Source organism: Oryzias latipes, chromosome 3 (genome assembly GCF_002234675.1).
Source record: "Oryzias latipes chromosome 3, ASM223467v1".
NCBI lineage: Eukaryota > Metazoa > Chordata > Actinopteri > Beloniformes > Adrianichthyidae > Oryzias > Oryzias latipes.
Genome location: NC_019861.2, coordinates 32896587 through 32924429, shown reverse-complemented (window position 1 = coordinate 32924429; position 27843 = coordinate 32896587). Strand labels below are relative to the sequence as shown.

The window sequence follows — 27843 nt, the reverse complement described above, 5'->3', positions numbered from 1 at the left end:
TTTATCGTGTAGCAGTGTTTTCGGGGTTCAGTGTCGGTAAAGCGGAGTTTCATATGTAAAATAAGGAGCTCAGAGACACGTTTTGATGCAAAGGATCGCTGCAGCCTTTATTCTCCTTTACATTTACATATCATGAAGTTCATTTGTCTCATTACGTCATGAACCTGTCATCCCAACACCAATGCGGAAGTAAATAGTGTTACATACGCCCCCTCCTCCAGATGTAATGTCCCGTTTCAGCATAAAACAATACAGAGGAATGAATAGATGGTCTTTTCCAATAGTCTTTTATGTTAGCATTATAACGTTGAAAATGCCAAAAAAGTGCTCCTCCTTTTGTTTGACGGAAGTGTCACACAGAGGTCTTTGGTGGAGGAAGAAAGGATTGAAGTGGAAAGCTGCAGGGATACCGACGACGGCTTCGGGCTGCAGAGATCCTGCAAACCAACCATCAATAAATCAAACTTTAATGAATCGTAAATCAAACAAATGAGCTTCCAGACATTTGGAACATTATCAATAAACATTCAGCTCACCTGTTCAACAAAGTTTAGTCGGTCTGATCTGCTGCTGCACGGCGTTCACCTGCCGCTCTGCATGCTCACTCTCACTGTAATTTCGTAAATTTACGAGTATTTTCTCATAAATTAACCAGTTTTTATCTCATAAATTTACGAGTTTTTATCTCATAAATTTATCTCGTAATTTTACTTTTTTTTTTTTTTGGTGGCCCTAAAACTCCGTCGTACAAAAAGACCCTGAAGAACTTTAAAATTTCACTTTTTACAAGAATAGTCATTTTCAAAAATTAATCTTTTTATTATGAGTGATGGAATTCCAAAGTTTTAATATTTGCATACATTATATTTGCTATTGAAGGTTCAAAATAATTTATTTTGATATAAAAAGCTAATTTATTCCAAAATAAAACACAACTTCTTAAATTTTTTTAATTAATTTTTTTATTTTAGCTTTTTTTTAATTATTATTATATATTTTAAAAAACTGTCAAGTTATTAAAGTAAATGACAGAAAGCTTTTTATATCTGATTACTTATTCTTTATTTTATTAATTTTTATTACTCAACAACTAATCTTATCTTTCTGTTTAGCAAAAGGTTTCAAGATTGAAATTGGAACTGAGGAACAGGAAACGGGCAACTGAGGCCACCTAGTGGGCAAAAATAGAAACACAAACAGGAAAACAGTTGTGCAGTTGTAAAGCAATAAAAATCAATAACAGCCTCAAAAGTAAAAAAAAAAAAACATTAAGAAACAAAAATATGAAATATAAAGTAAAATTAAAGAAAATTAAAGAAAAACCCCATAAAACCAAAGCTTGATGTTTACACAGTGAAGTCCTGACATTTCGACTTTCTGATCCCTGAACTCCGCTGCTTCACACTTTACAAATCCATTCTGTATATAATTGTGTAAGAACCCGGAAATAGGAGTGTTCTGATCAGTCCCACTGGTTCTGGTCCAAACTCTGTAGCGGTGAGCTGCAGCCAGAGGCGGTCCTGGCTAGTTTGACCCCCTGGGCGAAACACTGGATGCAAATGTGTCAAATGGGACCTGCTTAGAGCTAAAATCCCTTTATTTATACCTTTTTGTTTTATACCTGCTAAGCTGCCGTGAAGGATGGTGACCACCTGGTCAGTCAGGAGTTGTCCACAGAAGGATCCGTCTCCTGGAGGGTCTACCATCAGTACTGCCAGGCAGCCGGAGGTATCACACCATCATTTTTCCCCATTTCACCTCACCAGCTGAGATTGGCGTTACTGGGTTGCTGCAGGTTACTTCATGACCTTCCTGACCATCCTCATCATCGTGTTGATGATCGGCTCCACGGCCTTCAGTAACTGGTGGCTGAGCTACTGGCTGGGACAGGGCGACGGGGTGAGGAGCACGACCGAGTTGGCACATAACAATGATAACAGTCTGAGCTCATCGCTTTTAAGCCATTTGTCACAATTACATTAACTTCACTGCAGCAGGAGCCACATCAGGGTTTGATCATATCATGATTAGTGGTTGCCGATGCGATTCGTAGTCATTAAAATAAACCTACCATGTCTCAATCCAAATGGTATCTTCCAGTATTGATTATAATGAATAGATTTCATTTTACAACTATTTTATTATGGTATAGGTTGATTTGATTAACAGCTTGTATCAGACAGATAGATCTGGTTGGATCGCATAAATCAATCAATCAATCAATCAATCAATCGGTTAAATGGAATAATTGTTACGTCCCTACTCGTGACAGTATTTACAAATGCATTAACAGTTTAAATGAAAACCCAACCCGACATCCTGATTTTTCTATTTTTTTCTTCATCTTCTTAGTCTGCCTTTAACTCCACCTCAGACCAGAACAACGTCTCCTCCTCCTCAGACCAGGGCAACATCTCCAAAAACCCCAAACTGCACTTCTATCAGACGATTTACGGAGCAATGGTTGCTGTCATGGTGATACTTGCTGCCTTTAAATGCTTCATTTACACTCACGTCACTTTAAGAGCTGCATGCAAACTTCATAACTCCATGTTCAAGAAGGTACGTCCCTCACTGAAGCCTTTGCCATTTTTTTTCTTAAAAAAAAGAAAACCTTTGATGTTTAAGGAGCCCCTGGCTGGTATATTTCACAGATTATTGGGAGTCCAATGAGTTTTTTCGACACGACACCAACTGGTCGCATTTTGAACCGTTTTGCCAAAGACCAGGAAGAGGTGGATACCGTCCTTCCCATGCACATGGATCCATTTTTGCAGTTTTGTCTGCTTGTCACATTCACCATCATCATCATCTCAGCTGTCTTCCCGCTGATGCTGGTGGCCGTGGTCATTATAGGGGTTTTGTTCACCATCATCCTCTTGTGAGTTGTGTCTCAACATCCTTCTTCAGATTTGCTCGGGTTGACACCGTTTGACTGTTTTTTTTTGTTCATGCGCTGCAGCATCTTCCAAAAAAGCATTCGCCAAATGAAGAAGATGGAGAACATCAGTCGATCTCCCTGCATCTCCCTCACCACCTCCACCCTGCAGGGCCTCAGCACCATCCACGCCTACAACACCAAAGACAGTCACGTCAAAATGTACGACCACAAAGCTTGAGCAACTGTGTCATCCATCTCTATGCCTTCCATCCAGAATGTTTCACTGACTTGTCTTTGCCGTGATGCAGGTTCAAAGTCCTGAATGACATCAACTCAAATCACTACCTGCTGTTTTACGCTGGCACACGCTGGCTGTCCTTCTGGCTGGACTTCATGGCTTGCACCATGACCTTATTGGTGTCTCTGTTCGTGGTCCTTACTGACAACGAAGTCATTAATCCCACCTCAAAAGGCCTCGCAATCTCCTACACCATACAGGTTTGTACAGGGATGGGCAAACTACGGCCTGTGGGCTGTTTACAAAAACATTGACCTTTGTATGGGGGCAGAGAGTTATTCTGCCTCCATGTAGTTCTTAAAATATGTGTGTTTCCCAAGTTGAACAGTTTCGATCATTCCAACACCACCTTTTTACTAGTTTCCATTTTTCCTTGAGGGACATTAACCCATCGGTGCAAATGGGTGCAGTTTTGTAAAAGACAAAAAAAAAATCCAAAATATGCTGTTTCAAAAGACATAAATTAATTTTCAATCAAAATTAAAGCATATTTTTGTCCAGATTCCATGTTTTTTCTGTCTCTTATGAGTTGAGTTACCAAAACACTCCAGGATCTGATCCTGGTCCGGCCCTTCTGTCAAATTTTAGAAAGCTTTGTGGCCCATGAGTGAAAAAAAGTTTGCCCATCCCGGGGTTAGTATGAACTGCAGAGTTATAGCTGGAAGACAAGCTGTATGACCATCAATATAATAGTCACAGCTGCTCTTATGGGTAAATACGGACTGTCAATGGACAAAAAAATTAGCAAACCTGTATGGCCTACACATGAAATATCAAGGTTGTAGACCTATACGGTGAGTCCGTACACCAAGAAATGATCATACACATTTTTTCTAAGAGCATGCTGCAAGCGACAGGTCTTAGCGAACTCTTCCACAGCATGCAAGTGTATGTAATGCTATGTTTACACCTGACTCGCCAATGCCCATTCAAGTGCCCACTTGCATTGAATATCTACCAGTGAGGTGCGGTGAGGTTAATGGCTGGTGAGGCACTGACGTCATCAGTCAGATTTACAAACATATGAACCATACTGAGTAACTTATTCACCATTTGATTGACAACAGTTAACGTGTTTTGTTTAAAATATCATTTCAACATGTTTTTTTCATATACAAACTGCAGCATGGAAAAAGCACAAACGTTGTTATCCTCTTACCTTTACTTGTAAATAAAGTCCATACGCCGCTCCTTCTGAAGAAAATGACTTGCCGCTTGCTTTCATTTATTCTATTATTTTTTAGCGTCATAATCTCAGGGCTCACCGGCGCCCCCTAACATGAGACACGAGAACTTCAGGCCTCACCCAGCGGCTTTTTTGCCGGCGTTTAGCGCTCAGCACAAGAAACACGTCCCTCACATACAGTTATTTATAAAAACAAACACTGTACATCATATACATCTGCTAAATTATGTAAACTCAGCTCATATAGTACAAGTGATTGAACCGACATACAGAGAGACAGAAGTACCGTCTGACTGCATAGGTATTGCGCAATCCCAGGTGAGGCTCAGCGGGCTGGTGCCTCATCGCACGTCAATTTTTAGTATCTGAACGGCAGATGCGGGAATTCAGCGATTTTGAAAAGAAAAAACACCCAAAAATGGTACATTTAAATGGAAAATGACTGCAAAGCACAAATTACTGATTAAATATAATAATTGAATTTATTTTTTCTCTTTTCTTCCCATAATGACAGGTGAGGCACAGCCTCACCTGCCTCTCCCGACTGCACGTCACTGATATCTACATACTGGTAAACACGCATTTATGCGCTTTTGGGCTCCTGCGTTCAAAACTCAACAAGTTTTTAACCCCATTTTTGGGCTCCACATGCAGCCATTGAACGCTCGCTGATAGTCAAACCAGTTGAACTTTGACCAGTGTCTCGGATTTTGTAGTGATGTATTGGCAGTGTCCTTTTCATTCACGGAAGTATCAACTGCATGAAAATTAATCACGGAGAAGAAATTATTGATTGTGGTTTGTGCCTGGCCTGAATTCTATTACACCAAGTCTTTTATAAATCAGAATAAAGCTGAGAATGAAAAGGCCTGGAGCAAGATTCACCAGATTTGCACCACTTCAACAATTTACACCAAACCTCTTCCAACTGTAAAGCGGCTGAATGACACAGTTGGTTACGTGCAGGACTGACACATGGGAAATCCGGGTTTGAGTCCTAGGGGGTGCGGTGTGGGCATAAAACTCTCTGCCAAACCACCTGTGTGTTTGCTATGGCAACCCCTGAAGGGATAAGCCGAAAGGTGAACAACAACCTCTTCCAACTGTAGGTACAGTACATGCGCCAGTACGAGGTAGTGACTGTCCAGTGTGAACAGTGCATGTTAAAAACTTGTTGTCAGGGTTTTTGACAATTACTTTCTTCTCACTGAAAGACAGAACTGAGACACAATCATATTAGCGTGATAACTGCATGTGTGCGCAAATGATAACAACATGAACTCTATCACTTGTTCATGTTCATGCCCGGTGTGAAAGTAGCACAAGAGTGAAGTAGGTGAGACACAGGCTTGTCAGAGAGATGTTTCATTTTTTCAACCCCTCTAATAAAAAAATTGTAGTTTTTTTTGTCATGGCGTCGTAGACGTAGCAGACCCAGATGCTGAAACCCGGAAGAAAACTCACAGCAAGGATGACTTTAAATGGATTTATTTTACCAGAGGTAAATAAGTTTCTGAGGGGATGAGGACGTATTTCCTCCGTGGATTGAACTTGGTGTTTCCTTTGAGCTGATGCAGATGAAGGGGAGGGGGCGACACGAGGACGCGTCGAACTGTGGATCCAGATGGAGCGAGGCTTGGGCGCTGAGGACAGCGGGACCGGCTTGAGGTAAGGCGTGGACGCCGAGGACGGCGGAAACCAGCTTGGAACGAGGCGTGGATGCCGAGGACGGCAGGACCAGCGTGGAGGGGAGGAACCAGCGTGACCAAGGTAGGAACCTGAAGGTGAGCACAAGACGTGGTAAGTATGGAGACAAGATAAACTTAGCTGAGACTAAGAGGCCAGGCATAAGCACCGGAGTGAGTATAACAAACTGACGTAGAATTCTGGTGAGAGCTCCCTTATGAAGACCGGCAGGATGATGAGAAGATGAGGATCAGCTGGTTCCAATCAGCAAGGTGGTGAGAGCTGTAGGAGGGGGGGAGGTGAACTGACAGGCACCGTGACAGTACCCCCCCCTCAACGACCGCCTCCAGGCGGTCCAGGACGGCGGTCAGGGTGGGCCCTGAAAAAGTCGTCCAGGAGGGAACGGTCCAGGATCATGGAGCGGGAGATCCAGGAGCGCTCCTCCGGACCGTAACCCTCCCAGTCCACCAAGTGTTGGTGACCACGGCCCCGGCGGCGAATGTCCAGAATACGAGAGACCGTAAAGGCAGGCGCGCCGTCAATGAGCCGGGCGGGTGGTGGGGAAGCGGACGGCGGGCACAAGGAGCTTTCCTGAAAGGGCTTGATCTGGGAAACATGGAACGAGGGATGAATCTTTAAAGCAGCCGGGAGCCGTAGTTTAACACAGGAAGGATTGATGATTTCGTCAATGATGTAAGGACCAATGTAACGGGGTGCTAGCTTGCGTGAGGTGACCTGAAGGGGTATGTTCCTGGAGGAAAGCCAAACCTTTTGCCCAGGTTGGTAATTTGGGGCCGCTCTCCTACGACGGTTAGCCAGACGGCAGTTGCTCTCCCGAGTGCGCAGAAGGGCAGCTTTAGCTTGGCGCCAGATACGCTGGATACGTTGCAGATGATGCTGCACAGAGGGAACGGCCAAATCTAACTCCTGCGAGGGGAACAGCGGAGGTGAATAACCAAGGGATATTTCGAATGGTGACAAACCGGTGGCAGAGGAGGGATGGTTATTGTGAGCGTATTCAATCCATACTAGGAACTTGGACCAGGTGGAGGGATTCTGGGCAGCCAGGCAACGGAGGGCAGCTTCCAGCTCCTGATTAGCACGCTCCGCTTGGCCGTTAGACTGGGGGTGATAACCCGAGGAGAGGCTAACGGTAGCACCCAGGGCGGAGCAAAAGGTTCTCCAGACCTGGGACACAAATTGAGGTCCCCGGTCTGAAACTATGTCCTTGGGGATCCCGTGGTTTCTGAAAACCTGATGGACCAGGATGTCCGCCATTTCAGCGGCGGTGGGGAGTTTAGGTAATGGAATGAACTGAGCCGCTTTAGAGAAGCGATCAACGACTGTAAGGATGACAGTGTTGCCTTGTGACGGAGGCAACCCTGTGACGAAATCTAGGGCAATATGGGACCAAGGGCGAGTAGCTATGGGCAAAGGGTGAAGTAAACCAGCCGGAGGCAAATTGGAAGATTTGGATCTGGCGCAAATATCACAAGCGGCGATAAACTCCCTGACATCCCGTTCTAGGGTGGGCCAGAAAAACCTGCGCTTAATGAGACTGAGCGTTCTTTGGACACCCCCATGACAAGAAACACGAGAAGTGTGGCCCCAAACCAGAACGTCCGAACGCAGAGAGGAAGGCACGTATAGAGTGTTAGCGGGGGGAGGAGGATGATCGGGTTCCTCATCCTGAGCCTGCAGGACCCGCGTTTCGATATCCCACGTGAGATTACCGACCACGCAGGTGGGTGGAATAATGGGAGTTGCCTCCTCAAGGTCATGATTACTGTGGATGCGAGATAATGCATCGGGTTTGACGTTCCTACTTCCGGGTCGATAAGTAATGATGAATGAAAACCGATCAAAAAAGAGGCACCAGCGGGCCTGACGGGAGTTTAGGCGTTTGGCAGAACGGAGGTAAGCGAGATTTTTATGATCCGTCCAAACTATGAAAGGGTGCTCCGCCCCCTCGAGCCAATGACGCCATTCCTCCAGAGCTAACTTTATGGCAAGGAGTTCGCGGTTCCCAACGTCATAGTTCCGTTCCGCAGGTGACAGTTTACGTGAAAAGAAAGCGCAGGGTTTGAGTTTCCCTGAGGAAACCTCACGTTGGGAAAGGACGGCTCCCACTCCGGTATCGGAGGCGTCAACCTCTACGATAAACTGACGTTGGGGGTCAGGTTGGATCAGGATGGGAGCTGAGATAAACATCCCCTTGAGTTTATCGAAGGCGGCCTGGGCCTCTGGGCTCCAAACAAAAGGTGTATTAACAGACGTAAGTTGAGTGAGTGGGGCGGCGAGACTGCTGTAGTTGCGTATGAATCTACGGTAAAAATTGGCAAATCCGAGAAAACGTTGTAACTGTTTACGTGAATCGGGAGGTTCCCAGTTGGCGACAGCGGAAACCTTGGCTGGATCGGGGCGGATGTTGCCAGCCTCAATAATGAACCCAAGAAAAGACACGGTAGATACGTGAAAGTCGCACTTTTCAGCCTTTACAAAGAGTCGATTTTCAAGAAGACGCTCAAGGACCTGACGAACATGGTGGATGTGGAGATCGTGATTGGGTGAATAAATGAGAATATCGTCAAGATAGACGAAGACAAACCTATTAAGGAAGTCTCGGAGGACGTCATTAACTAGGTGTTGGAAGACTGCAGGGGCATTGGTGAGCCCAAAGGGCATCACCAGGTATTCAAAATGACCAAGGGGGGTGTTGAAAGCAGTCTTCCATTCGTCCCCCTCCTTCATACGGACTAGATGGTACGCATTACGGAGATCCAATTTGGTGAATACACGCGCTTCCTGAACGGTGTCCAAGGCGGAGCTGATGAGAGGCAAAGAATATTTATTCTTGACTGTGATCTGGTTTAATTCTCGGTAGTCGATGCATGGCCGAAGGGTCTTATCTTTCTTTTGGACAAAGAAAAAACCTGCACCAACGGGGGACGAAGAAGGACGAATGTGACCCGAGGAAAGAGATTCATGGATGTACTTTTCCATGGAGAGTTTTTCAGGACCTGACAGATTGAATAATCGTCCCTTGGGGAGAGTGGCCCCGTTTAATAGCTCGATGGAGCAATCATAAGGTCGGTGCGGAGGTAGAGCTCCTGCCTTGCTTTTACTGAAAACAGTCCTGAGATCATGATAACATGAGGGTACCTTGGAGAGGTCAATATCATCAGGTGCTGGCTCCAGATTGGGAGAAACTGATGGTACTGCGGAGCGGAGGCAGTTGGCAAGGCAATGGGTGCTCCAGTTAGTTATGTGAAGATTCACCCAATCGAACTGGGGATTGTGACTGCGGAGCCATGGGAAGCCTAAGATAACAGGAGATTGAAGCGTTTGAGTAATATAGAATTGCATGACTTCATGATGGTTACCAGAGGTGACAAGTTGCACGGGTCTGGTGCGGTGAGTGATTCGAGTGAGCAGCTGACCACCTAGTCCAGCTGCCTTGACAGGATGATCCAGCGGTTCTGTGGGGAGACTGAGTTTGGACACTAAGTGACTGTCAATAAAACTTTGTTCAGCTCCGGAGTCTATGAGGGCTTGGCATACATGAACATGAGACTGGTGACATAGCTTGACAGGTAAATAAAGAAAGTTATTTTCCTGAATAACAGTGGAGGAACCCTCCCGCGGCCTGTCTTCTAGCGGGGGGCTTTGGAGTTTAAACGTAAGGAGCACTGCTGCACATGGTGCCCAGAATGTCCACAATAGAAACAGGTACCTTCTACCTGGCGTCTGCGGCGTTCCTCCGGTGTGAGTTTAGAATGTCCGATCTGCATGGGTTCCTCAGAGGAGCAGGTGACGTGTTCAGGAGAGATGGAAGGAGATTCTGGCATGGGGGTTTTAGACACAGGGTTATTTACAGTTTTCCTCTCAGTATGTGCTCTTTCTACCTGACGCTCGCGGAGTCGTACGTCAGAGCGAAGAGCTGCAGTAACGAGCTCCTCGAACGTTCTGGCTTCAGACTGAGAACAGAGATGGTCTTTGATCTGGTTGTTAAGTGATCGATAGAAAACCCCTTTTAGGGCAACGTCCGGCCATCCAGCTTCCACAGCTAGTATTCGAAAGTCAATTAAATGTTCACTTACAGATCGGCTGCGTTGCCTTAATCCTAGAAGGTGGCGCGTCGCCTCCTCAGTCTTGCGGGGTTGATCAAAGACCAGCTGAAATTCACCTAAGAAACGCTCAAAAGAAATCTGAGAAATGGGGTTAGCAGTTAGAAAGGCCTGAGCCCATTTGAGCGCTTTGCCTCTGAGGGAGTTAACTATGAGGGTGATCTTGCTGTGGTCAGCTTGGTAATATCGCGGAGCCTGCTGAAAAATAAGTCTGCATTGAAGAAGGAAACCCCCACATGATTCAACGTCCCCCTGAAAAAACTCCGGTTGAAGCCGGAAATTTTCAGGAATCCCAGAGGCAGCGGATATGTCCAAGCTCCCGGCTGTAGGGGCTGCAATGTTGGTATTAGCATTAGCTGGATATTGTCCGATTGAATTCATCTGGGCTTGAGAAATTATTCTCAGGCGACGAGAAAGGTCCTCCTGAATAGCGGTGACCCGGGTGATGGTACTGTAGAGGAGGTCCAGAAACAGTCCGTGCTGGATGACGGTCTGACGTAGATCTTCCGGGTCAGCTGGGTCTGGGTATTGGCCAGTTTGTTCTGTCATGGCGTCGTAGACGTAGCAGACCCAGATGCTGAAACCCGGAAGAAAACTCACAGCAAGGATGACTTTAAATGGATTTATTTTACCAGAGGTAAATACGTTTCTGAGGGGATGAGGACGTATTTCCTCCGTGGATTGAACTTGGTGTTTCCTTTGAGCTGATGCAGATGAAGGGGAGGGGGCGACACGAGGACGCGTCGAACTGTGGATCCAGATGGAGCGAGGCTTGGGCGCTGAGGACAGCGGGACCGGCTTGAGGTAAGGCGTGGACGCCGAGGACGGCGGAAACCAGCTTGGAACGAGGCGTGGATGCCGAGGACGGCAGGACCAGCGTGGAGGGGAGGAACCAGCGTGACCAAGGTAGGAACCTGAAGGTGAGCACAAGACGTGGTAAGTATGGAGACAAGATAAACTTAGCTGAGACTAAGAGGCCAGGCATAAGCACCGGAGTGAGTATAACAAACTGGCGTAGAATTCTGGTGAGAGCTCCCTTATGAAGACCGGCAGGATGATGAGAAGATGAGGATCAGCTGGTTCCAATCAGCAAGGTGGTGAGAGCTGTAGGAGGGGGGGAGGTGAACTGACAGGCACCGTGACATTTTTTATTGATATTCATGTGATAAGTGTGCAGTCTTTGCATCGAGCTTGACTGTCAGAAATGAGGAAATTGGACAGTTCATCTGTGTCGGCAGGTGTTCTGTGGGTGTCCAGCACACACACCTTACTAATGACTAGAGTGTGGCAAAAAGGGCACAGTACAACAGCATCATAAGTGCATGCGACTTACATTGACCTTACCAATACTTCATGATATACTTACCACATGCACGACACTCGTATGTTCCATTTTCATGACGACCATTATGGTGGCCGTGTGACTCTCAAAAGGACCTGCTAGACACACTGGGCTCCCCTTAGGATGCGTCTGCTACTATCAACGACCCTCCATGGTTTCGAACAACCCAAAAACTTGCAGCACCTGTACTGGTGCATGTGAATGAGCCTAAAGCTTTAGTGTGAACGTCACGGTTGAGCCCATCAGGTTGTGGTTGTGAGGATAATCCTAAAATCTTGTCCCTTTGTGTTTCACCCTTGGACTTTTCTGGAACTACCAATAAAGTACAATAAATTAAACATGTTAAGAGGGTTTAGTGAGTGTTACAGTCGTACCCAATACACTTCCTCAAGTGTGTGTTTTTGTGCTTCAGTTAACAGGTTTGCTTCAGTATGTTGTGAGACAGTCAACAGAGGTGGAAGCCCGGTTCAACTCAGTGGAGCGGCTCCTCGAATACATCACGGTCAGACTTCCTGCAGCCCATAGCACTGAAGCCACACGACCCCTGACCTCCTTATCTACATGGTTTTATACAATGTGTTTTCAGGACTGCAAGTCTGAGGCTCCCAGGCACGTACGGGACGCTCAGATCCCAGAGGATTGGCCCAAAAGTGGTTCTGTCACCTTCCAAGACTACAAGATGAAGTACAGAGAAAACACTCCCATTGTTCTCAATGGGCTCAATTTCAACATCCAACCTGGGGAGAAACTTGGCATTGTGGGGCGAACAGGCTCAGGTAAGGTGGAATTTCTCAACACATCTCAAACAAAGTGCTGTCAAATCTATTAACTTTGTACACTTGACATAAAATACATGACGGAACAGATATCATTTCATAGCAAAACAGAGCAAAAACGATATCTGCCAAAAAAATAAATCGATATTTTGACTTCTTAACTTCAGTGTCTGTGTTTGACTGCAGTTCTGTCCTGATACATGGTTACGAAGAAGCAATACTCAAAGTGTTTAACATCTTTTTCTTTTTACATGTTCTCCTTCAGTGCAAAAACACAACTTTTTAATCTAGATTCTAGTTTAAAAAATCACATTACACTTTATATTAGGCAAAACTAATCTGCTAGTGACTTCCCAGAGAGTCAATTAACATAATATTTTTAAGCAGAAGTTTTATTAGTGACCAGGAAGTAGTTTTGTCCCTAGAAACACTCTTGTTTCAGGGGAAAACTGGAACATTTTATTTTAATCACAACACATTGTACAATGTGTAGCAATAATTTCTGGTTTAATGTTATCATGTGTTCTAATGATAATCAATTATTATTACATATCAGTAACATTACTGTTCACTGAAATCATGAATGAATGTTTTCTGAAGATCATCAATCATTACTAGGCACTGGATTTTGTTACTTCAAGAGAATCTACCTGATCAGAACCGGATTTAAAAACACTGTTAAACTATCAAATGAATGAACTCAGTAGGGGTGGGATTATTTAAGCTTGCTTCTTCCCACTCCTTTTCAAGCAATAAATCAAACTCTACTTATACTTCAGTTAATGATCACTGTATTTAATTAAGAAAATGTGATTTAAGTGACATTTTTGTTTTGTTTTCTGTCTTTTTAATCTATGCATTTCATCATTTCTGTAATGAGTTTGATAAGTATGTGTAAATTCTTTATTGCTTTGACTACAATGCTTGAAATAAATCAATAAAATCAAATCAAACATTACAAATGCATTAGACATCGAAAAGACAGAAGTTTGACAGTAAACATAGATTTCCATGTAGTTTTTGGGACACTTTTATTTGAGAATGTTACTTTTAAGACATTTATAACATAGCTGGACTGTGTGCGTTTGGGGGATAAAGTGTATAAATAGACCTACTTTAACTACATAAGCTTTTAGCGATACACAACATAACATTACCAATTACCAGAACAATATTCTTAAATGTGAGTTGTTGATTGTTATTCTCATACTCTGCTGCAATATCACACGTCATTCATAGACTGACTTTTGTTTTATTAATTTACATCTTGTAGTTTTGACAAAAACTAGATGTTTCACTGGGACTGCTTTCATTTGATAAATGAACAACATTTTCCAGACTTCCAGATAGACTTTTTTCCAGAATTGTGGACACAAACTTCTATGATGATGGTCTTCTCTTTCCATGCTCTGTCTGTAGGAAAGTCCTCTTTAGGCGTCGCTCTGTTCAGAATGGTGGAGCCAGCAGCAGGAACCATAGTGATCGATGGCGTGGACATCTCAGGTATCGGCCTGAAGGACCTGCGCAGCAAACTGTCCATCATCCCGCAGGACCCTGTGCTGTTTATTGGCACAGTCAGGTAACACTGCTGACACACAAACACGCACAAACACGGCAGAGCCATCATGAACTGGACGTGCTCACAGATACAACCTGGACCCCTTCGATAACTACTCTGACGAGGAGATCTGGAAGGCTCTGGAGAAGACCTACATGAAGGACTCGGTACGTCAACGATGTGATTCTCGGACTGGGTTTGCTTTACTTGCTTTTATAAATAATTTTTAATACTCTTTGACTCTTTAGTTACTAAAATCTAAAATCTGTCTGAGGATTACGTGAAGATAATTTAATTGGAAACAAGTAAAACAGATGTTTCAGGACTTTACGGTTCATTTCAGCAATTCAGCTTTTTTTTTTTTTCCTAAACACGTATTCAGAGTTCAGCAGTGACCTCTGTGTTAACGATGGATGTACTGCTCCCTCAGATCTCCATGCTGGAGGATAAACTGCAGGCCAAAGTGTTGGAGAACGGAGAGAACTTCTCTGTAGGCGAGAGGCAGCTGATCTGCATGGCCAGAGCACTTCTGCGCAACTCCAAGGTCTGCCCACCACCAAAGATGGATGGATGGATGGATGAATAAATTGATGGATGAATGGATAGATAGATAGATAGATAGATAGATAGATAGATAGATAGATAGATAGATAGATAGATAGATGGATGGATGGATGGATGGATGGATGGATGGATGGATGGATGGATGGATGGATGGATGGATGGATGGATGGATGGATGGATGGATGGATGGATGGATGGATGGATGGATGGATGGATGGATGGATGGATGGATGGATGGATGGATGGATGGATGGATGGATGGATGGATGGATGGATGGATGGATGGATGGATGGATGGATGGATGGATGGATGGATGGATAGATAGATAGATAGATAGATAGATAGATAGATAGATAGATAGATAGATAGATAGATAGATAGATAGATAGATAGATAGATAGATAGATAGATAGATAGATAGATAGATAGATAGATAGATAGATAGATAGATAGATAGATAGATAGATAGATAGATAGATAGATAGATAGATAGATAGATAGATAGATAGATAGATAGATAGATAGATAGATAGATAGATAGATAGATAGATAGATAGATAGATAGATAGATAGATAGATAGATAGATAGATAGATAGATAGATAGATAGATAGATAGATAGATAGATAGATAGATAGATAGATAGATAGATAGATAGATAGATAGATAGATAGATAGATAGATAGATAGATAGATAGATAACAGCCATGTGGCTGCACAAAGCCCAAATCATGAATCCCCCGCCACCATGCTTGAAACAGACATGGTTACTTCCACTTAAATATTTTTACTTTTACTTTTACAGAAGTCTGCACATCAGTGTATGATATTTTTATCAAGGAGCATGTCATGTTTTTCATTTTAAATTAAAAAGAAAACTGCTTCTGTGAGAAAAACATTAAGTGGATCCAATAACTTTTCCTCTGTTTTTACCAAACACATTTCTGCTATTTCCTTCATCCATCAGATCATCCTTCTGGATGAGGCAACAGCCTCAATCGACGCAGAAACAGATACTCTGATCCAAAACACCATCAAGGAGGCCTTCCACCACTGCACCATGCTCACCATCGCGCACCGCATCAACACGGTCATGCACTCGGATCGGATCCTGGTCATGGACAGAGGCGAGGTAACCGGCTTCACGCCACAGGCTGACAGTTTGAGCGATCCTGAACCGGGAATGACTCCGCCTTCTGGTCAACAGGCAGCAGAACTGGACCGTCCAGAGGTGCTGAGGCAAAGACCCAACTCCCTGTTCTCCTCACTCCTGGCTGCAGCTAACACTGTTAACACATGATGCATCACGCCCGACCCAAGAAGCCCTAAACCTCCAACCCTTTGCGGCTTCATCAGGGACCAAAGTTACTGTAATCTGGACTGATAATCTTGTTTCTGATGTAAACAGATACAAGGGATCAGATTTTATTCCCTCTTTGTGCACAAAGATTGGTTCAAATCGACAATCTGTGGTCAAAAACAGGCAAGCAATCTTGTTTTTATTAGGTTTTCACCTCCTGCAGGATCTTCATTGCATATTTAAATATTTATTTTGCATGGCTTCCTGGACGGCAGGTGCAAAACGTTTGAAGAAACCGCTGGATTACCTTACACAAAAAAAAATCTGTGGACAAAACACATGCAGTACTGCATTTTCTGATAGAAATAAATGTTGAATTCATTACATTTTAAAAAACATGTCAACTTTGGGGTTTATTGGAAAACTCTTGCTGATTTGGGGCACATTTCTTCCTGAAACCTTTTTTGCTAAACAGATTGTAGGGAATCGGAGAGGAACATTTGCAGAAGTTGTGTCTCTTGTTAGAAATGTTTTTTTATGCGTTTAACCCAGTCAGGTTGTTTGGAGGCTAAGCTTTTTCGAAATTGCATTAAACTTGTGTTATTGTCTTACCGTTAGAGGCCCCGTCCTCTGCCACCTACTTCAGCTCTCCGCCCTTTCTGTTCTCTCCTGTCACACCTCATTTAAATCCCCGTGGATAAACCACAACCAGATATTCATTGTCTGTTAAGGATAAAGACAGAGCGATCACTCGCTTTAAGAAAAAATCCTGTTAGGAGCTGAACTCATGGATTTTCTGCCTCTCTTTGTTGCTGAGAAGCTCAGCTGCAGAGGAAGCACCAACAACAAATGGCTTTAGGATAAAGATGAAGGCCAATTTTGGAAACTGTAAACAGTTTCATGTTTTTTGTTGGTTAAAATATCTGAAGCTAAGCTGCACATGACATAAAAATCTTATGAGAGGAGCAAACATGCAGTGGTTTGACCTGGAGCAGCTTAAAAAGTGTTGAAGGCGGGAAAAAATCTTCTTTTTTGGATGTTTGTATCCAAAAAGCTGGAGTCCAAAAACAAATGGAAAAACTTTCTTACAAATTCAAACATATTCTGTTGATTATTTTTTTTGTAATACATTAAACTCTTAAAGTGAGAAACTTTCTTTGTAAATAAAATCACCTGATTAAGACGTCTGGTCTGAATAAACTGTCCAAAACTTCGTCTAGCTGCTACTTTGATCCATCACAACAGAAAGTTACGTTGACTTATTGAGCCCCTTGGACCTTTCTATTATGCTTAAAGTTTGTTACATCTCAAGCAAAATTTCAGTTTTCACTCAAATTTGAAAAAAGATCCTTCATATTTCTACAACAAATGTTTATATGTTATTTCTCTCAAATGATGTCAAATATCCTCTATATTTTTATTTAAAAAGCTCAAAAGCAAAAATCTTCATTTTTACCCAAAACTACATTCATAAACCATTTTTTAAACCATTTATTGAAGAATTTGTTCGTTTTAAAAAACAAAAGGGGGAAAAATACATATAATATATTTAATCTATTTGACACAATAGAGAACTGCATGACGTGCAGATTTAAAAACAGTCAGGATCACGTAAAATAGCAACTGGTTTGATATTTGTCTTTGATTATGAGTATAATGTGAAATTTCTAGGACAGTTTGCAATGAACAACGACCTCTTTACAGTATGTGTGTAGAGAAAAAAGTGATTCCCAGCAGTTTAGGTCTGCAGAAATATGGAGGCTCAGCACAGCTCTGTCAAAACGGCATCACATATTCTTCTGAAACAAGTTCAGGGCACTTTAGAAAAGCAAGTCATTATATTTTTTCTCATTTTAGATATTTAATTAACTCCTTTTTTTCCTTTATTTTTTTAAATTGCAACCATGCAGATGCAAATAAATGCAATGTGTGTCTCTGCATTGATTATTTAGATGCTTGACGCCTATTGATGTAAATAGGCATTAACACGGTCAAACCTTGATTTAGTATCCACATTAAGGTTAAACCATAGGTGAAAATTGTTTTTTTTAAAGCTGGAAAGAAATGTATGCATCTGTTGTTTCATACTTTTTTTTTTTCAATTTTAAGCACGTTATTTATGATGTCAGGCAACATGTTCATAGACGGTCTGAACGGGATCAACGTTTGCGTTCAGTTGTTTTAAGCTCCCGGTTTCTGAAAAAAACTATTTTTCAAATTGAAATGCTAATACAAGAAATTTACTTTGAAAAAAATCTGAAAACCTAAGTCGATTTTTTTCTAAATAATTTGATATAAATTCTGTCATGAGGGGGTTAAAACATCCCGCCTGTGGTCGCAACTGTGAAAATGGATGAAAAATTCATTTGAAAGCATTTCCAACAACAACAAAAAGCACATTAATGAATAAACAAAAGCTATAATGTTTTCAATAAAGTGTATTCCTTTTTTCAGGAGCTCCTGAATTCAGAAGCAACATTGAAAGTTTCATTTATCTGTTTTCACAAAACTTTTTATTTTAAAGTAGAAATCTTTCTAAGGCATTAATCTTTCCTGTGGAATTGCAAATGGTTTTCAATGGGGATTTAATGCTGTTTTAGTACCTTTTTTTTGCTCATGTTTAAGTGTCGAGTAAATAAAGTGAGTTGAGGATGTATGTGTCAGTGAAACCTGCCCCCCATAACCACGGGAACAGACAGGGGGGGGCTTCACTGATGAACTCCGTTTGCACGGAGGCCCGCTCCGAGCAGATCTCCTCAGCTGCTCTGCGGATTTGAACCAGTGTCCTCTGAGTCACAAGCTTTCCCCTCTGCCTTCAGGCAGAGGCTGAGGAGAACATCAATGGATCAGTTATTTATGCTGCGTCAGTGACGGGGATGAAGGCAGCTCACATGCTGCAAATTCATCTGAAAAACCCTAATTTACTTCATTACATAATCCCTGCTCTGTGAGCTCCATCTGGTATCACTGATCATGTTCCAGCCCAGAACCATCACAGACTCTGTTGTTGTTTCCCATCAGGGGAACGAGTCGCACGGTAAACTTGACAATGTTTTACGCCGGATGCCCTTCCTGACGCAACCCTCTCAAAGCAACCGGGCTTGTAGAGGAGGGAACAGGGAGCAGCCCGGAGTCGAACCCTGGTTTCACGGACGGAAGGCGCCGCAAACCAGCACGAGCTAAACCGGCTCCCAGAACCATCACAGACTCTAATGTGGGAAAAATGGTGAATGATAAACCCACAATAGACACTAAAATAACAAAAGTGCAAAAAAAATCCACCAGTAAACATTAAATTGTTGCCCAATGACGAGAAACTCCTAAAATTAAACATGTTAAACTGAGGTGTGTCCTTAGCCCTTGTGGTTTCCTATGACCCCACCCTCACATTGACGTGTTCTCCCTACCATGACAAAGGTGGAGAGGATTTCATGTAATCTATGGACACCAGTAAAGATCACAAATCATTAAAGAAAAAACGTTCAGCACACTGTCTAGTGGGGTCTAGATGACCCAACTCCCAATGTTAACATGCCTAGGATAACACAAGGGTTACAATAGCATCACAGGTTTCTTCAGGCTTTTGTTGTAAGTGTGGAAACTTTTACTTTCATGCCGCAACACAAAAGTTTAACGTAAAAAGCAGATTTTAAATTTAAATATTTTGCATTTTTCTACACATGCAAGACAGAGCGTCAACAGAAATGTTACAGGTATGTAGGTAAGTAGACATGTAGTAATTAGTATTTTTGTTTCCATAGCCGTATTTGCAGAATCTCTTTGTAACGAAAAAAAACAATAATCAATCCACATTTTCCAAGATTAATTTGAACAAGGTTTAAAAGTTCTGGTTTTAATCTAATTGTGGTTTGGCTAAGTGGAAGGCAACACACTGAACATCTAAATTTAGAACAAAAAATAAGGAAATGTGTGATTGGTTAATTATTTTTGTTACTTTTTAACAAAAAAAAAGAAATATCTTAGAGTCCTGGAAAGCGTCTTTTACTATGGTCCAAGTGAATACTTGATCCTGATTGGGTGGACTAAAAAGTGATAATCCACAGGGATAACGCACAACTAAAAAGGAAGTTCTGGTCACAAAGCTTAAATGTTCTGTATCACTGCGCTGGCTTCTTAAGAACAAACCTTAACTTCATTATCTGGACAAAAACAAGCGGTCAGAGGTGAACTTTCTGAGGCTTTTTCAGCATATATCGCTTTTCTTTGGTCGCTGCAGTCGCGGTCGGTGCCGGCAACGCCGTTCCCATGAGAATGGACTGTAGGAGGCATCTAGTAGTCCGCTGCATTTTTGTGAAAAAGCGATTTAAACCAAAACAATAACGAGGAGAAAGTACTAAAAATTGATTGAATATTTATTTCTTCTGAAAGAGGCCGTGGTTCAGGAGGAGGGTTCAGGCTAATTCCTGACGACGGATACCTCGTCGGGCATTATCCCTGACTTCTAAACCTTCCACATTTGACAGGAACCTGATAAATGAGCAGCAGAGCTGAGTATGTTGAGTATGTTGTTTGTTGTTTGTTATGTTGTTTGTGCCATGTAAACATTCAGCACGTCTTTTGTTGGGTCCACACACCCGTCAATCCAAAATATTGTCCATATTGTTTGAAAAGATCAAAACTGTTGATTTCTCAATACATTACAAGCGACGTAGAATAGCTTCGGGTACTCCCCATCCTCGCCATCACATTTTTGACCCCCCCCCACTGGCTGAGCAGCTGACTTCCCCCTTCTGGCCCTGCCACCCTGGTCAGAGCTCCACATGAGTTATTTACACTTTTTCCAATTTTTCTGTTGGTTTTATCTCCATGGTAACCATTTTATTTATTGGTCGCCTGCACTGACGAACAGGTCAGTGTCATTTTTAGAGGAATAAATATCTCAGATTTCCTCGGCAACCGAGGTTTTCCTTGTTAACCGCGCCCACATTCCCTAATATGCTCATTTCCGACCTTATATTAGTTCATTTTGTGAGCAACAGGGAAACGCCACTGTTGGCGTTCAAAATCTACAAACTTTATTTCCAAGTAGCTTAGGAGTTAGGAGGCGATTGATCGAAACCTCTGGAAGGAGTTTTAATTAGTAGAAGGTACTAAAGGTGATTTATTGTTTTAGGGCAAAATTCAAGATGGCAGCCTCTTTTTACGGTCAACAAAACTTTGGTTGTGGCTGTAGACTAAACCACATGGCGCATGTGTAAGGTTGTGTGACAATCGCTCAGAGGTTTTTCAATATTGTGTAAAAATCTGGAAATCATCAAATTTCACCCTTTGCTACAAAACGGCCACCAAGCTGTACAGTGTTAGTTTTTTTTATATTGAACTCCATTGAAGAGTATTTTGTTTTTAAATCTTTTACTGACAAAATTTAAAATAACACAACATTGTTCCATAAGGAACATAGAAATTCAATACAATATATAACATCTCACAAATAAGTAGGCTAAAAAAAAGTCTTTAAGCAGAGGAAAAGAGGAAAATAATGATGATAATAATACCAAACTAAAATTAAAAATAAAATAATTTTTTTAAATAAATTTGAAGAGAAACAAAGACATTAATCTGGATAAACCGATAACCAATTCAAATGTTTCATAGCTTTTTATTGGGCTTTGTTTTTTAGGGAAATACCAAAAAGAATACGATTATTTTAAAAATACCAACAATTAGGTTTCTCCTTCAGAAAAAACAAAAACAAAAAATATAAATAAAATTACCTAAAATAACAATAATCTAGACATTTTCTTCTTTTTTTAACGCAACCAGCGTTAGTATGGGATTGTCATGAGTGCTAGTGCGCAGGCGCACCCCGGTGGGAGGAGCCTAGCCTCGGTCTGTGTCAGGCAGCGGAGCGACCCTCTCAGCAGCAGAGTGGAGTCTGCGGGACACAAGCTGCCCGGATCTGTGGAGCAGGCGGCGGATAGAGGAGGTGAGTGGATGGAGGCTCTGTCCGCAAGTTTTCTGGGTTGCAGCTGCTGCTTCTCGTGCGTCGCTTCAGTGCGCATGACAGCCGGATCAGGGAGTTTAACTCCGCCGGGCTTTGATTATGTTCTTTTTTTTTTTTTATTGCGCTCGTGAGTCCGTGTGCGCGCGTGAGAGACCGGCTGGAGTCGAACTGTCTGCGCCGTTACTTTCAGCCGAGATTGAAGACAACGTTTTTTCCTGAATTGATGAAGTTTTTGGAGAGTTTTCCCTGAAATATGTCAACATCTTTATGTTACTCAGGAGCCCGGAGGCGAGTAAAACATGCAATGATCTTTAATACTCATCTATATAAGGAGTTGATATTAAAAAGTAGACAAACGTACCTATAAGTTGTGGGGGGGGGGGGGGCAACAACCCCCCCCCCCTTACCCTCCTGGCAGCTGAGAGCTGTCTGTTTACACTCTCTCATTACAATATATCGGAGCTGTCCAGCCGTAGAGTTACATGCTAAATGCTAAATGAGACGAGGAAAAACAAAGACGTTAACGGATCTATTTGTTTTCTACGTCACAAATACAATCTGTGACGTGTTTTTGATTTGAACACAAAAACACTTCCTGTGTTTTCCTACATGTATGTGTCCTCCATCACCAGAAAAAGCCACAAAAACACGTTAAAAACAGAATTTTCATTAGAGTGGGTCTTGAAGGTCTCCTAACCCTTGCGCTATCTTGTGGGGTCCAGATGACCCCACCCTCACATTGACGCGTTATTCCAACCATGATAAAGGTGGAAAGATTTCACGTAATCCATGGACACCAGTGAAGATCACAATTCATGGAAGAAAAAAGGTTCAGCGCACTGTCTAGTGGGTCTAGATGACCCCATTCCCAGGAGGCACGTTGACGTTGGGAGTGGGGTCATCTGGACCCCACAAGATGGCACAAGGGAGAAAGAGGACAAATGGACTTCGAAGACCACCCTGTGTGGGTTTTCTCTAGCATGATGCCTGAGCATTGACTACAGCTGATCTCCATGATCGTGTGAATGTGTTTCTGCTGCTGTTCTGCCTGAAGTTTGGTCTGAATGTCTGATCCAACTTCGCAAAAAGTCACGACAATAAATTAAAATATATATGTTTTAGTTAATTTTAAATGAACCTTCATTTGAATTTACTTATAATACCGTATTTTCTGGACTAGAAGTCGCCCTTTTTTTCATAGTTTGGCAAGGGGTGCGACTTATACTCCGCAGCGACTTATATTAGAAGTAAAGTGAAATAAATACATTGTTAACCCTCCTGTTATGTTCATTTGTGAGGAACAGAGATGATGTTTCTGGGTCAATTTGATGTATGAGGTATGTTAAGTGTTAAGAGTATGTTTAGTGACTCAGAGAATCAGCAAACTTTTTTTTACAATAAGATCTTGAAGGCTAACAACATAATATTCTATTTTCCAATGATTTCATAGATTCAGAAATGCAATAAAAATGACTACATTCTACAAATATAGGATGAAAACAGAGTATTAGTTGGCCAATGTTGCTTCATGAAAGGAATAAATAAATAAGTATGCATGAGAAAGAATTACTGTGAAATCATGAGATAAACAGTCTGCTATGATTGTGTCATATGAGGTTGTGGAACTTATTAGTTCTTGGTCTCAGATTTTGTCAAATAAATTTCCCGTCAAAATGCGACTTATAGTCCAGTGCGACTTATCTGTGTTTTTTTCTACTTTATAATGCATTTTTGGGCTGGTGCGACTTATACTCCGGAGCGAATTACAGTCCGGAAAATACGGTAGATTCTAGGAAATTCTGTAGAAGACACTGCAGGTTTCGTCCCTCTTAAATCCTTTTAAAAAAAAAAAAAAAGAAAATCAGAAGTTTTGTAGAAATAAATCGAATTGTTCTTCGTGTTGTTTTATGTGGCTGGACTGTATTTTCAGAGATGAGGGGGTCTGCAGCAGCACAAAAACTTTTAGTCTTTGAAATGAAGTAGAAAAACAGGAAGACAAATGTTTTTTTTAAAAACATTTTTTGTGTTTTTTTAAATCTTTCGGTTGCAGGAGTCGCCTCATCAAACCGTCGACTCATTTTTGTTCTGTGCATAAGTTAAAGTAAAATCTGTGTTTTACAGGAAATCTAGGCTTTGTTGTGGATGCATTTGCGGTTCGTCTGCCCCATCCGTGCCTTTTGTTTTCATATTTCATTAGAGGGGCTTGCAGCTTGTACCATCAGCTTCAATTATCCTCTTTGCCAGAGGACCAACATTGCCTGTCTGCTGGCTTTAGTGATTACAGGCTTCAGGGGACAGGTAATCAGGTCATGGTTACACTGACACCCTGTCGGTCTGCTGAGACCACAAGGAGCATATGGCATGAAGAACTCGCCCGTCTTCAGCCAGTTTTCTCTCCCTGAGGCCAAAAAAACCCTGGATCCCTGCTCTGTTTTGACGGTTTCGTTAACTATCGCTAATTATAGGGTGTCATCAGTAAAGAAAAAAACGACCTTAATGAACAATATTTGCAACAATCGCTTTATTTAGCATTCAGGGTTTTTTTTAATTAGATTTCGATATGAATGACTGTCAGTTAACGCAGATTCTTAAAATATCTTATGGCAGCTTGAAGTATTTAACGAATCAAATGAGTCCATTTATGCATTTGAGCTCTTTTATTTATTTTATGCTAGATGTTTGCCTTCTATGTAGACGAGGGTCATTTGGAGTGTAATTTAAGTTATGTTGACTCTTTAAATGAAATTGTTGCAGTGAAATGGAAATTATGTTTTCGGTTGTTTTGTCCAAGTTATATCCTCATTGCAATATCGATCCCTAATATCACAAATCGTGAGTTTTCCTCATATCGTGCAGCCCTTTTGTATATTCAGTATATATTCATAATTTCATGTGACAAGCTGATAAAAACAATTCTATTTACTCTTACATGTAAATTAAAGTATATTAAAATAAACAGTACTGCACCATAATGCAGCATCAATCAGAAACTTTAATTTAATCCACTTTTTTTTTTGCATGGTATTTGTTTTTAAATAATTGTCACTTGTCACTACAGTTTAGCAGATATGTCCGTGTTTCTGAGCCTTTTTGTTGAAGAATGACATTTCCTTTCAGAACCTTCCTGTCTCTTGATCCCCCACTCTAGTGTTTCTGTTTCCTTTAAACCAACGGTGAACTCCTCCGGGGTTAGGTGCCTTGCTCATGGACGTACTGGCGTGTGGCAAAAGCAGCGATCGGACGTTTTCAACTCATTTTGGAAACTTTGTCACGAGTTCTCCCTTTATTGTCAGAAGGTGAACTCTGAGGTCATCGCAGGATTGGGGTCCTCATCTGAGATCTTCTTTTGCTCTAACTGCTGTTTCATCTCAGTAATGCGGGGGGAAGAATTACATTAATGGAGGTCATGTGATCAGGTGCAAATGTCAGTGATGTGGTCCGTATCAGAATGGTCAGCATGTGTCAGCATACGTGGCGGGAGCGTTGACTGTTTATGGCCGGGTGTCGGCAACCCAAAATGTTGAAAGAGCCATTTTGGACCAAAAAAACAAATACGTCTGGAGCCGCAAAGTATTAAAAGCCCTATTTAAGCCTCATAATGAAGGCAACACATGCAATATGTATCTACATTAGCAAAATGACTAAGTTGCTACAAATACATAATGAGCATTATTAACGTTTAAATGTTTATTTGCCCTGCAGTGCATTCTGTGGAGAACGACGCGTCACGTGACTGCTCTGTTGTGCAAGTTTAACTTCATTACAATATTAATGAATTATATTTCATTGCTTTCATAAAATTAAAGAAATGCAATAAAGAAATTCGATTTTTTTATGTCATTTTTATTTTGAGGATTCGAACTAAAAAACGACAACAAAATGCAAAGTGCGTGACGACGTGCCGCTTCTCTGGGAACTAAACAGAGTGCAATAAAATGCAGCCTGCGTTAATAAAAAATCAAACAGCAGCCTTTGGAAAAGGTCAAATATACAAAATCAAATTAATACAGTTGAGTTTGATTTCTGTGCAAATGCCAAGCAAGTCAGTGCAAAGGTAAAACACAGCAGCATCTTCTTTCGCTGTACATCTCTGGTACAGACAGTCAGCTTGCGCTCGAATGACAGAACAGCTTCAAGCATTTGTGGCGCCTGCAGACTTTCATTCAGCTCGTTTAGGTGGCTTGTCACTGTCATATCCACCAAAAAGTCCCGCTTTTTGAGCCACTCAGTGTCTTCCAGTTGCGGGTAGTTCAGGTCTTTATTTTTCAGGAATGTTTTCACGTGTTCGAAACAGACGACAGAGTGACGCAAAACGTCCCCCCTGGACAGCCATCGGACTGTGCTGTGGAGCAGGAGATCAGAATATTCAACTGTCATCAAGCAATGAACTGACAGTGGTTCCATTTCCATCAGCCACCTGCCTTTAGCGGTCCAGGGAGCCGGTTTAGCTCGTGCTGGTTTGCGGCGCCTTCCGTCCGTGAAACCAGGGTTCAACTCCGGGCTGCTCCCTGTTCCCTTCTCTACTTCTGTGCCGGTCCCAAGCCCGGTTGCTTTGAGAGGGTTGCGTGAGGAAGGGCATCCGGCGTAAAACATTGCCAAGTTTACCATGCGACTCGTTCGCTGTGGCTTTTCCCTGATGGGAAAAGCCGAAAGAGAAACAACAACAACCTGCCTTTGGCGGTCCGCTGCCCTGCCGGTAGAAACGTGTGATGCAGGCTATGACATAAATCTTCTTTGACAGAAATGTTGAAATTAAATATTTATTCTACACATTCTTACAGCATTGGAAAACTTTAAGAATGTTTGTGTCTTGTTTTTCCTCCTCCAGAAACCATTTTAAAACATAAAATATATTTCTCTCCCCAATCTTTTTACATTTTCAAACATTTTTGAAAATGCCCCAGGGAGCCACTATGACAACGCTTTGGGCTTTAGATTAAAGTAGAAAAGCGCGAAATAAGACTTTTTCATTTTAATTTGACAAATTTTAATTTTCTGGCTTTTAATACCGCATGAATTGTTTCGTCCTCTGTGTTTTTATTTTATTTTTCGTCATTTTATTGTTGTATTTTGCTTGTTTTTATTTTGTTGAATAATTTTTATCTAATTTTAATCTCTGCACAGCACTTTGGAAACTGTTTGTTTGAGAAATGTGCTCTATAAATAAAGTGGATTGGATATATAAAGTTTATAGCAGACAGTTCTTTTTAAAAAAAAATAATTTTCATCCATTTTCTACAAGTAAGATGCATTTCTGAGTCTTCCAGCCATAAAAATAGCTGTGGTTACTCTGAGGTTAAAATAATCCTGTGTGGATCCCTGGAGTCTGCATGATCCCCACCTTTATCCCACCTTCTCTTAAGGTGGAATGTTCCGGACTGTGGTTTGACAAAAGTGACCGCGGCTCTGACATTTTCTGTTTGCGCTGAGACATAGAGGCGGCTCTGTGTGTTTTTATTGAAGGACGTTTTGCAGTCATCCATGAGTGACTGCGTTTTTCTGGTCAATTTCCCGCTTTAGCGGGTTCAAGCGAACACAGAGAGGACTCCAGCCTTCTCAGTTTGATTGTCTAAATGTCCAAAGTCAGATCAGCTGAAAAGACAGGATCTGATTCACCTCCGGAACCTGGTAACCCTTTCCAATGATGGTGGTAGAACAACAAACTGTTCTCAACTCATTTGAAGAAGTTCTTAAGCAGAGGAATTCTCGGGTCCCTCGGTTCATTTCAGGACATTTTACCAGCGGCTCGTCCTTTTCTTTACTCTGTAAACAAAGCAGTCTGTCTGCGTTTTCTTCTTTTCCAGAATCTTTTGAGGACCTGACCCGTTTCTCTGCCTCTATGGTCCCAACTGAAGCCAAGGTAACTAACATCTTTTCATTACGATGTAATGTTTTGCTTTGACCTCGAGGTTGATGTTTGGAAAAGATCTGAAGACCACAAGTGTCAATTTTCACAGAGTCTACAATAAAAAGAGCAACACAAAAAACCCTGTTTCAGCTCAGTATATTTGATCAGTTTTACCAAAAAAATGTATTTTCTTTTAAGTTGCCGGATTCAGCTTTATAAAAAAACCAAAAACACAGCTTGTAGAAACTATTACTCATCTAAAAGAGCCATCAACTGTTTTTTTCTGTCTTTTTGTTTATCCTAAGCCTAAAA

The 27843-nt window shown here is 41.9% G+C and overlaps 2 protein-coding genes across 4 annotated transcripts in view; both read left to right on the top strand.

Moving 5' to 3' along the window:
* Window positions 1-16932, top strand: part of abcc12 (ATP binding cassette subfamily C member 12) — a 41739-nt gene extending 24807 nt beyond the window's left edge. For both annotated transcript variants that reach the window (XM_023953691.1, XM_023953692.1), the window contains exons 19-31: window positions 1630-1728; window positions 1796-1899; window positions 2353-2562; window positions 2655-2881; window positions 2963-3100; window positions 3190-3379; window positions 11933-12022; window positions 12107-12296; window positions 13716-13875; window positions 13943-14021; window positions 14285-14398; window positions 15386-15550; window positions 15626-16932. In XM_023953691.1, the coding sequence (XP_023809459.1) occupies window positions 1630-1728; window positions 1796-1899; window positions 2353-2562; window positions 2655-2881; window positions 2963-3100; window positions 3190-3379; window positions 11933-12022; window positions 12107-12296; window positions 13716-13875; window positions 13943-14021; window positions 14285-14398; window positions 15386-15550; window positions 15626-15718 (1859 nt within the window). In that variant the 3' untranslated portion in view covers window positions 15719-16932. The remainder of the gene's footprint in view (window positions 1-1629; window positions 1729-1795; window positions 1900-2352; window positions 2563-2654; window positions 2882-2962; window positions 3101-3189; window positions 3380-11932; window positions 12023-12106; window positions 12297-13715; window positions 13876-13942; window positions 14022-14284; window positions 14399-15385; window positions 15551-15625) is intronic.
* Window positions 16933-21538: 4606 nt separating this feature from the next.
* The window catches only part of LOC101165294 (myocyte-specific enhancer factor 2A-like), a 44048-nt gene continuing 37743 nt past the window's right edge, over window positions 21539-27843 (top strand). For both annotated transcript variants that reach the window (XM_020700728.2, XM_004067525.4), the window contains exons 1-2: window positions 21539-21665; window positions 27488-27543. The gene's annotated coding sequence lies outside the window, so the exon portion shown is untranslated. The remainder of the gene's footprint in view (window positions 21666-27487; window positions 27544-27843) is intronic.